This window comes from Mastigoproctus giganteus, chromosome 8 (genome assembly GCF_048544385.1).
Source record: "Mastigoproctus giganteus isolate SK-2022 chromosome 8, ASM4854438v1, whole genome shotgun sequence".
Classification (NCBI taxonomy): Eukaryota; Metazoa; Arthropoda; class Arachnida; order Uropygi; family Thelyphonidae; genus Mastigoproctus; species Mastigoproctus giganteus.
In genome coordinates this window covers 155606495-155618599 of record NC_143582.1, presented here as the reverse complement: position 1 = coordinate 155618599, position 12105 = coordinate 155606495, and the positions used below count along the sequence as shown (strand labels likewise).

Genomic DNA, 12105 nt, shown 5'->3' with positions numbered 1-12105 from the left:
ATAAGAATCCTCTATATATAATAATAGATAAGATCCTTCCTCCCACACCTGAACTATATACAAAGAAAGATCAGGACCTACACGGCAGTGGTGGCCAGGGTGACTCGCCGAGACTGGGGGTTGAAAAAACGTACACTGGCTCTCTTTTATAAAGCCGCATTCATTCCCGCAATCACTTACGTCTCTGGGACGTGGTTTCACAAAGCCTCCACCGTAGTCAATAAGAGAAAATTGGAGTCCATTCACAGGCCAATTGTTCTTAACATGACCAGGGCGTGTAATACGGTTAACACGCACGAACTGCAAGTACTGGCAGAGGTGCTACCCCTTGACCTGGAGGTCACACGTGTTGGAATGCTCTACCAACTCAGTAGGGGCAAACCCACTACCTATATCGACCATACAACAGATTCACTAAGTAACAGACCCAGCGAGAAAAGAAGACTTCTGACCTACCTACAACAAATTTGGCAGGAAAGGTGGACAACCTCCCCCACAGGAGAAATAACTCGAAAATTTATACCGGGCATCGACAGAGTATTTCCCCAGTTCCCGACCTGGTTTTCACCAGGACTACAAACTACCTATCTTCTAAACTGGACATGGCGCCATCCGCAGCAAACTCACCATGCTAGGCATCGAAAACAACCCCCTATGTGCATGTGGCTCCCAAGAAACCTGGGACCACTTGTTGTTCGACCGCCATCTGTAGGAAGATCTCTGAGCCCTTCCCATCACTCAGCTCCATTACGATCCCAGGAACACTGTCTACTTGATGATGAACAGAACTACAAACCATTCACAAAGTTTGCCCAAGACTTGTTCACAAGGCGCAGAACCCTACCGGAACCAAGAAACTTGGCAACCACTTAGCATGACCACAACAGCCTCATCACTATGAACCCTGCACTGAACCTCAGCCTGAGCCCTGGCTGGAAACATTGTGAAAACCAAGACTTTAAATGCAGCTAAGCTGCCACCTCGCCAGTAGACGATCTGGTTAGGGCACCTAGCCTCACCCACTTTCTTTCCCTATCCTGGTGAGGGAAGGGGACGATCTGTTGTTCCCTTCTTTCCTCACCACCCCCCACTTTCTCTTGGTGGGGCATACCCATGCCCCACCAGGAGAAAGGCTGGTGGGTGGCGTGCTCCACTGGCAATCATTGGAGTCGTCTTCTCTTTCGTCTCCATACTTCTGACTTTTCCCCCCAGCCTTCAGTCTCTCTCCCCTACTCTGTCTGTACACTAGCGCACGTCCCACACGTCCAAATTTAAATTTGACAAAATTAAACCGCATTCACCACACTTTTCCAATTCTAGCGTTATCTCCCCAATTTTTTTTTTTTTTTTTTTTTTTTTTTTTTTAGGCCCTAGCCACTGAAATCTCAGGACATTAGGTGGCTGGGCCTACTAGAGTAAAACAAATTACTGGTGTACCTGGTCTGCCTCCACGGGGCTTATTGTGGGCAACGTTGGGACCCACCTGGGTCCCAGCGGCAAAATGGCCAGAAGAACATCGGTACACGACAATACGCACCACAATATGCATACACTTTCAAATCTCTGTACAGTGTACTGTATCACACGACAATGTAAACTACGCGGAGATGGGGATAACCCCTGGTGCCGTTAGACCTTAAACACACTATACACCACTATACCCTTTATACTTTAGTTAATCACTGAAAAAGAAAAAAATATGTGTTTGGAAATGTGATGCACTGCGTAGGTTACTCAAATTGTAATGGAAGTATGTTATGGGATTTAGACATTACTTAATAAGAAAAAGTTAAATCAATATCACATTTTCAATCATACCTTCACCTGCCTTCCATCCCCGACCACAGAAACGTATTCATACAAAATTTGTATAAATGAAAGCATATATTTCGCGTGTTACTGTAGAAAGAAAATTCGGATCGAGGCCAAATTTTCAACCTACGTTCTTTTGGTCCGTGGGAAACTTTCGGGACCATTTGCGATTTCACAGCCTCCGATCCCTTACCCCTACAAAAATCGGCATAAAAGAAACTGTTTTCGCATTAATCGCTAAGAAAAATGCCGACTGCTACCAAATTTTCAACATTTATTCTCTTGGCTCCTGGGATGGTTCTAAGTTCGATTCCGATTTCATAGCATTCCGTCCCCAGTTTCCCCTGCAGGAATATTACTATAAATTTGGAACAGGAGCTCTGATCCCATTTCAAAATTTCAATACTTAGAATATTTTAGGAATATTTGTAGTAAATTTTCACGTTGATGGGTTGACTTATGAAGAATTACTACCTGTATTTGCTAAGGCCCCTGAAATATAACGAACTGCGTACATTAACTGACTTGTTCAGAGCCATCAGTGCCTCTTCTTTCCATATCCTTGCAATTTCATTAACAATGCCTGTTGTGCTTGTCTTCCACAAACGTTTTTTTTTTGCTATTTCGATTTAGGAAATATATTCTGAAAAACGCGCCTGCGTTGATCAGCACAACCAGAGGAAGATTCAAATAAACATTAGGCACATGTGACATCATCACATGAAGTGTAACATCCGTTTTTGCATTTTTTGCTATGCCATACACGCAGTCATTGAGCTTATTTGTTTGCGAATAAGCTCAATGACGCTTAAAATTGAATTTAAAAATCACATCTGCATACGTATATAAGACATGACATCCTCCTTTTTTCAGATTTGACAGTATATGGAAAATCCTGCATTCTGAAATGTTTTCGTCGTATTTAAGATGGCAACTTATTGAAAGACATTGTTAATTAGCTTCGCATTGCACATAACAGCGAACAACTCAATTATCGTGCATTTCTGTTTTGCAACATAGATTACAGCAGCAGGCCAGGGCGAACTCGTTAACGAAACTAGGCAGAAATTTGCAAATTTTTAAAATTTTATATATATATATATATATATATATATATATATATATATATATATAACTTTTTTTATGGAATTTAGATTTCTATAATGACCACTTTTATGGGACGTGAATGTTAAAATAATTTATTTAGCTATTAACTAAATCACTATACATTAAGGTAATGTTTCGGGAACCTTGCCGGAACCCATCCTCAGACCATACATAGGATTTTACAGCCTCCTGCTTGCCGAATGTCCCTTTTCTGACTGCACGTTGTGTATAGGGGTTTAATTAATTAATTTAGTTCTATTCTTTTTTTTTTTTTTTTTTTTTCATACTGGTTCTATGCATTTCGTACTTCCAAGTTACTGCTTGTCTACTCATTCAAACGTGCATATAGAATGTTACTAGATTTCCATGCGAATATCTTTTCTTGCCTTTCGTTTTAGACTTTTTCTACAGCTTCAAGGGTCGCTCAGTGCAAGATTCGTAATTCTGCATTTCATTGCTGATAATGAACTGCTGCTCTGCACCCTTCGTTGTTGGCGCGTTGCAGCCTATTTTGCTGTTGCGCCAATAAACTACAAACCAAACCCAGAACTCCACAATTTGAAAAACCCGTTACCTTTTAATACGTTATCTGCCTTTCTTTTTTCTGCTTAATTTCGAATGTTCAAAATAAATATGAATAAAGTTAAAATCTTTGCATACTGATAACTTGATCATCGACACTGACATTAACACTTGTAACTACAACTGCCACATGACGTTCTGTTGTTTCTTCGGCTTTAAGAGAATTTACTTACTCGCGTCGACAAAATATTTACAAGGTATCTACTATTAGAAGAGTTTACACTCTTCTGGAATGGTAAGTTTACATCTGTGAACCTGTTCTGAGAAGTGCTGTTTATCTGAAAGTAGCACAAACGCGTAAAATGAAGAAGCCGAGTGGCCATTTCTGAGGTATAATAATACACGCGTTTGAGAGTACCGTAGTTGGCGCTCAAGTGACCCCTAAATATGGTAATGGTCTGCAGTCGCTAGCGGAGGTGAAACATTGGCTTAATGCGTCACGCAGTTTCGTCTCGGCACTATGTAAGCAGTTTCGGGAGACAGAAACCATCACAAGAGCTGCCCTAGGTCTACGTCAACCCGAACAGACCGCTATTTGGCTTTAACAGGAAGACGTCTCTGTCTCTTGAAGTTGCTGCGGCCACGGGTGAAATCATTTCCAACCGGATTGTGGTAAGAAGGCCCAATTCAATTGGACTCTACGCAAGGAAGTCAGTGCTTTGTGTCCCATTAACCATAAATCATTGCAGAACTCTTTCAAATTGGTGCCAGGAACATGTGACTTGAAGCCCTGACAAATGGGGTAAATTTCTGTTCTCTGATGAGTCCTGTTTCAGCCTACAAACATATTATAGACGTTATTTAATCTGGAGACAAGAAAGAATGCGGTACCATCCCTCCAACATCAGAGAAGGGGATACTTATGGTGGAGGCTGTGTTCTAGTGTGGGGCGGAATAATGATCAATGGCCACACCCTTCTTCATGTTTTTGATAAGGATACCGTAACTGCGCAGAGGTACGGAGAACAAATCCTCGAGATACCCTATGTTTGACTTTTTAGGGGTGCGGTTGGCCCAGATTTTCTTTTCATGCACGACAACGCCACTGCACATAGAGCTCCCGTGGTGGAGGATTATCTTGAAACTGAAGATATTCAACGACTGCCGTGTCCAGCACGATCAACAGACTTAAATCTGATCGAACATGTGTGGGACACCCTTGGGCGTCGTATTGCACGCCGACAGCCAACTGCTCGATCACTTGATGAGCTAAGGCAGGTGGAAGAATGGGATTTGTTTCCACAGAATCTTATAGACACCCTTATATCAAGCATGGTTCACCGCCTGTTTGGCCGTTGGAGGGGATCATGCGTCGTACTGATGTTATGTGACCATATTTTCAAGCACCTTGTATCGATTTCTGTAACGTGTTCTTTTTTGTAATTCTTATACAACTCCTATAAATGGCCCTTATACCTGTCCGAAGTTTTTCGCTGTCTTCTCATTCCATTGTTATCCTATGGTACACCACCATACCAAATTTTGTCTCGCTTCATCTCAAGCTGCACGAGGTACCGCCACGTTTTCTACGTGTTCTGTTAATTTTGTCGAGTAGTGTATTTGGGAATTGTTCACAACGTGCTACAACGGAAAGGGGGGACACATTCAAAGAAGACTTTCTAATGATAGAGATTCAAGTGCAGACTAGTGATTTCTTCGTACAAAACTGTATTTATAAAAAATCATGATATGCCTTTATATGTTGAAGTTAATGCGGTATTTCTGCCTTTTTTTTGCAATACAAGGATTAAATAAGTTTCCTTTTCCTTGCAGTGATTCTTTAGACAACACACATCATTCTCTAGGTTGCGGTAGTTGTACAAGTGCAAAGCATGTATCAGCCTAATGGGACTTATTCAGTGGAATGATTTATGGCATACAGTACTGTACCGCCAGCGAGAGAGGAGGGTGTGTGTAAATAATGTGTCGGCGTAATCACCCAGACGACTCGCTATCGACCGCACTATATTAAAAACGGGTTTTTAATACCGTGTTTTAAGTAATTAGATCTTGCAGAGCCATACTTAGTCTAGGGTGTTTATTTGGTTCTGCTGATATCGGTCGCTTGGCACGTATTGAAAAATAATTTAAGAACTACTTTGAAATGAAAGAGTAATTAACTTTAACACTAATATGCAAGCTTTACCTGCGTGAAAATATAGACACCGATCAATAGAGATAACAGGTTGTCTTCGTGCTTTGTTTTCAACACAAAAACAATTTTTTTAAAGGGGCTACTTAGATGCTAAAGATTCGAGGATGAATTGTCACTTTCAGGAGTTCGAGATTTATCGGAAGTGGATATTTCTTACTTCAGGTATTGAGCGATTAAAGTAAAGGAACTTGTTTTGCAGGATTTTTCCAAATGGTGAATTATTGCGAAAAGGCAGGATTTAAAATGGTTACATATATTATTTAATTTCGATTATATCAAAAGCCTCTGGTAAGTTCCGAATTATCCTGGCAGGTTTAGGGTTGCATGCATAAAACGTTTACTGACCGTTAAGCATGCAGGTACAATAATACTATTTTACTTGCACATTACCAGCTGTTTATTGTTACTTTCATTTATCAGCACTTGTTTTATGCATAATTTGCCGTGCATGAAAACTTAATGGTTGGTAAAAGTCGTATGCATGCGATTCTTAATCGATTACTTTGTGGTCAGTTCGACAAGTTTAAAACAGTTTGATAATTTTATGCAATTCAACAGCGATATTTAATTGTTATCCCAAATAATTTTGTCTGATTCTTTTTAAACCATCTCAGATTTTCATCGAAACTCGTAAAGTATATCTGTGTATGAGTTTTAGCTTGTTCAACAAGTATTTTCAGGACTTATACAGGGTGTGTCAAAAATGAGAAAAATGCAACATGCTTAAAATAAGGAAATCTTTTAAATCTAGAAGTTATTTATTCAAATTTACTCGTATTAACAGTTACAAATTACAGTCCTTGGAATTTCTTCTAAAAACGCTACATTTTGAAAACGTTTCGTCTTATCTACTGGTCACACATTTTCTTGTTGTGTGATACCCATACTTCTCTTGGAAACTTATTTTTCCCTCTGGAAAGTTGCATATAAGATAAACCTGCTGCCTAGAATGCAAGCAATGTAAAGACACGTTCTGGTAAGGTTTAATACTATTGCTACTGTCATCCTAGTTTAAAAAAAAAAAAAAAAAAAAGCCCTAGGTTTTCACAAGTGCGTTCATAAGAGTAGTTAAATTTAAAATCGTTGTAAAGTACATTATTTCAGTTCATCGAGTATATGTGGATCATTCCTTACATATTTTCTTTTAAGCCGACCGGACTAGCCAGGTGGGTAAAGTTCCTGCCTAGTAACCCAAAGGTCGCGGGTTCGAATCCCGCCTCGGGCTTGGATCAGAGTAAAAAAATGCAAAAACTTTGGGAGGCGCATTATGGCCACAGAAGCCGATGCGCTAACAACTAACAAAAAAAAAAAAAAAAAAAAAAAAAACTAAAAAAAACTAACTTTCCTTTAAATATTTCAACAGCTAATATTCAGGACTGAGATTTCTTCTTCACTTCCTTAAATCTGAAGAAGCTCATTTCTAAGAAGAAAATAAATTTTCTGTTTAAACTCCGGAGGGTCAGAAGAGTTTACAAGATAGGGAGCATACAAGAACAGTACTGTATTTAGCAGTAATGTGAGCCTGAATCACGATAAACTCACACACATATACTACTGTACTTTCGCGGTTGATAACTCGACTATGACCTTGCCAAATGGTCTGTTCAAGTACAGTTATTTACGCTGCGTGTTTGAATCCATGTGGGTATCACATATACCCAATTATGGTAATATTTCTTATAGTCCTTTATCTTGTAAACTTCTCTGATTCTAGGCAGAGTACAAACAGAATTTATTTTTACTTCTTTTATCGAAGCTTAGCATACAGAACTTTGGTTTAAACAAGGCGGGATTAAATTCATGCCGTGAGGCAATGCGTGAAACTGTTGTGAGGGTAGTTTCTTGAAAACCTGATCTCCATGTGGAATATGAATTGGCTTCCCAGACCTCGACAGTCTACGAGACAGAGCGCGCGCGCACACACACGCACGCGTGCACGCGAAGTGAAAAAGGAATACAGGTAAAATCAAAACATGCTAAGCATTCTTGAATTTTATTGAAGTTGAGGGGGGTATATGTTACCTGGCAGTGACTTGACATCGCATTACTAAAGTAGTGATTTCCGAGTACCTTTGCTATGTACTTTGCAATTTAAATAAAAAAATATAGAGATTTAACTTTTATTTCGCATGTAGCAAATCCTTTTACCACATCCTGTATAAAAACGAAAATATATGAAAGTGATTATTGCTACTGTGGATAATGCCAAATAGTTCACAGTGTTATTGATTTGGTGTAGATAAAGTTACATTTTTTAAGTATATGCATATTCTTAAGTCTCTGTTCAATATAATAGCTTAATAAGAAAATATGAAATTTAAATTCACAATGTGTTGTTGTGTTTATTGTATATATTTTTATTTCTGCAGGTGTTTTATAATAGCACTGAGTTTCCTCGATTGCCCGCTGAAGATTTGGAGAAATTTTTGAAGTCTGATGAACTGAATATTCGAAACGAAGAGCTTGCTTTCCAGTCAGCTATTCGATGGGTAGATCAAAATCCTGAAGAGAGGAGGAGCTTTTTGCCGAACCTACTTGGTTGTGTTCGTTTCGGTTTATGTAGCTATGCGTAAGTGATCTATGTGCTGCAAGTACGGCTCTCGAGAAATATTATAAAACGATGCACATTTGAAAATTGAAATCTAATATATAATACAATTAAAAGAGAACTAAAACAATGTATTTTATACATTTTTCTTCCAGTTTCTATATGGGCACGGTCATCACCCATCCGTACATAGCAGAGAGTCAAGAGTGTCAGAATACTCTGTATCCAGCTTCAGTTCTCTTGGTTGAATTGGATGTACCCGCAGGTATCCGACCTGTTGATTTGCACCATCCTTTACTCCGGCCACGTATTCCTTATGAGCTGATATTTGTGATTGGAGGATGGAGCACAGGAAGCGCTACTAATGTCATGGAAACATATGATATACGATCAAACAGGTGGTTTCTCTCTAGTTATTCCGACAACATGCCCAGGTAAAATTATGTATATTCTTTTATAGCCATTCGTACGGGGATTGGATTGTGAACTGTATTCAGTTTATTTTTAAGATAATTTGTAGCTGTTATCTTTTTTCTGCATGGTAATATTTTAAAGCTCTGTTATAGAAATAATCAAAATCATACTACAAATTATTTACTGTGTACAGAGGTAGACTACTTTTTAATGCATTATTTTAAACCCACGCATAATGTGTGGCTCCACCCTAACGTATAATAAATTAAGGGCACATTTTTAATGTATTTTTCAAGCATGCTCTGCTATTAAATAGTCTTTAAGTCACACGCATGTTAAAAATTTAAGCAACAAACAAAAATTTATGACAACATGGATAGTTAGTATTTGTTGAAAAACATTCATCACTTCATAGCAGCATATCACTTATTTGCATGTGTAGAGAAATCCATTTGTTCGTAGTTTTCATTCATTTAGAACTTTATATCTACGATGAAGGATTAAACATGTTGTGGTGTACAGGTACTTTTATTAATGATCGATGTCTTCACTCTACTTAGTAGAACTTACTCATCTGGGTCTTTCAACGCAAGGTATTCAGCCACGTTAATTCGATGTATGCGACACTTCGCCGCAAAACTTGTTCGCCATGGGTTATGTAATAATTTATTACTACAATAAAGATTGTTTGTCTATTAAAACGAATATGGTAGTTTTACTGAAATTTAGTGTACGCCTGCATAATGGATGGGTTGCTGGTTAAAAATCGAGGGGACTAGCTCTGAAATGAAGGATGCTGTTTTTCACTAATCTTTTCTTTTCCTAGTTTAGAAATGAGCGCGTCTTCCTTCCTGCTTCAGAAGAAATTATATTTTATTTTATAAGAAATATATACAAAACATACGTTTCGTAGTATGATTTTGTACTTCTTCCATCAACTGAAAAAAAAAAAAAAAAATTCATCTGACGTAGTTTGTAAGTCAACGTAGAGCAGGTGTGTCTCATTTCTGTCGCGGGCCATTTTGTGTGATGGTATGATTTTCGCGGGCCGCATACAATTTTCTTAAATATTATATATTGATTCAGGATTCAGTAGCGTAATCAGGATAATTAAAACTCATATGTAATTAACATTTAAATTTTTATTCAAGGATTGGTGAGGGGAATGAAGGGATCCTCTTACCAAGAGAAGCTTAAGTTCTGCAGATTGCAGTGGCTGGAGACTAGGCACCTGCGCGGTGATCTGATTGAGGTGTATAAGGCATTGAATGGGTTGAGCACGCTGAATTCTGATGGGATCCTTCCACTTGTTCAGATTACGAACCTAAGGGGATATAAATTCAAATTAAGAAAAGACAGATGTAGAATAGATGTGCGAAAATTTGCCTTTAGCCAGCGGGTGGGTAATTGCTGGAACAAACTTCCATCTGTCGTTGTGGAAGTTGATAGGTTCAGTTCCTCCTTAAATAAATTTAAGGAGGAACTGGACAGGCATTTGGAGGGAATGGTGTGATTTTTTTTTTTTTTTTTTTTTTTGGCTGATGCTGTATAAGCTCATACACTTGCTTTCTTGCATCACATGCCACTACTACTACTACTACTACTACTACTACAAGTAATTTAGAATTTAGTATGCATAGTGAAGAAATGGGAGTAAAGTGGCTGTTGATGAAATGGTAACCAAAGGAGCACAAGGCAGCCAAAGTAACACACCTCTATTAGTTACAGTTTATTAGGAAACTTTTCGCAAATTTCTACAAAGACTGAAGATGGATTTTGTAACAATAACAATTTCCGAAACGTTTCCTAATAAATTGTAACTAATAGAGGTGTGTTACTTTGGCTGCCTTGCGCTCCTTTGGTTTTAGTATATATAATTGTTATATTATTATTTTTATTTAAAAATTAAATATTCAATATATTTATGAAAATAATTAATTTGTTTTCCAAGAAACCTGCCAGCGTTTACCCCCTACTAGTTTTTCAACATCAGGAGTCAAAGACTGGGAACATACAATTTTCAGTATGTCGGAAAGATGTTTGTCTGTCAATCTCGATCTATACACCGTTTTATTTAATTTCATACATGAAAATAATTGCTCGCATAAGTATGTACTCCCAAAGTAGCGCATAATTTGCGCAGCAAACTTTTTAATTTCCGGGTATTTTTCACCTAAGTAAGAATATATTTTTGGAATTCCTACTTCTCGACATTTGTCTTTCAAAAATGAATCATTTTGGAAATCAATTAATTCCAGTTGAATAAAAGTGAGAGCTTTTTCGATTTCAAATGAAAAAGGTCCAACAAAAAGAGAAAACATATCTTCTAACTCTTTAAAATCATTAAACGCTTATCGAATTCGTTTTTGATTTCCTCAATTTTGTTACAATATTGTGAGAAAGAGCAATTTTGATTTTGTGTTTTTTACTGCTCACAAGTAGGAAAATGGGTCAAAACGTCTTTTTTTAAATGAAATTTAAACAACGTTAGTTTTTGTACAAAACTTGCTATTGCGTCGTACATGTTCGTTATTAACTTATTTTTACCTTGCAATGAAATGTTAAGATTATTGACGTGGCTTGTAATATCAATTAAAAATGCCAAATCCTTAATCCACAGAGGATTTTTTATAACTGATACATTTTCATTTCAAGAAAAACTGTTATTGCCTCCAAAAGCATATAAAATCTCTTTAAAACTTTGTGGTATGATAACCATCGAACTTCTGTATAATAAGGAAGATCGTCGAACTCAGATTCTAAATCTTTAAGAAGAGAAGTAAATTTCCGATGGTTGAGGCTCTCGCTCGAATAAAGTTGATTGTTTTTGTTACTGTTTTCAATACATCATCTATTTTTAATATTTTTAAACACAGAACTTTGATGAATAAGGCAGTGGAAAGCCATGGTTTTCGGTTTATATCGGTACTCAGCTTGTAATTTTCTAATTAATTTTGACAGAAATCCTCGATTTTCACCTGTCATTGATTTAGCACCGTCGGTTGTTACAGACACAAGTCTGTTAAGTGGAAGCTTACACTTTTCTAAAATGCTCCACACAGCAGCGAAAATATCTTCGCCAGTCGTAGTTCCAAGAAGAGGGATAACTTCCAACAATTCTTCGGTGATCCTCATGTTATTATCGCAACCACGAAAAAATAAGCAACTTGAGCAACATCTCGTATATCTGTGCTTTCATCAATCGCAATTGAAAAGGACAAGACTTCTGTAGATATATCCTGTAGAACTGATGTTATCTGCCATTTCGCTAATTCTCTCTATCACTGTATTTCTTGATAATGAAATATCGCGAAATGATTGCACTTTTTCAGGACAGACGATTTCAGCTGCTTTCATCATACATTCTTTAATTAACGAACCATCCGTGAACGATTTTGAACGTTTTGCTAACAAATAGCTTATTTCGTAACTTGCTCTTACTACTGATTCATTAGTTTTCATGACTTTTGTAAATACTTGTTGTTGA

The 12105-nt window shown here is 37.7% G+C and overlaps 1 protein-coding gene across 1 annotated transcript in view; it reads left to right on the top strand.

Annotated features, from left to right (window-relative positions):
• LOC150081937 (kelch-like protein 10) overlaps positions 1 to 12105 on the top strand; it is a 103571-nt gene that overhangs the window by 17078 nt on the left and 74388 nt on the right. The window contains exons 2-3 of the mRNA XM_090380373.1: positions 8026 to 8225; positions 8360 to 8638. Coding sequence (XP_090236499.1) covers positions 8026 to 8225; positions 8360 to 8638 — 479 coding nt within the window. The remainder of the gene's footprint in view (positions 1 to 8025; positions 8226 to 8359; positions 8639 to 12105) is intronic.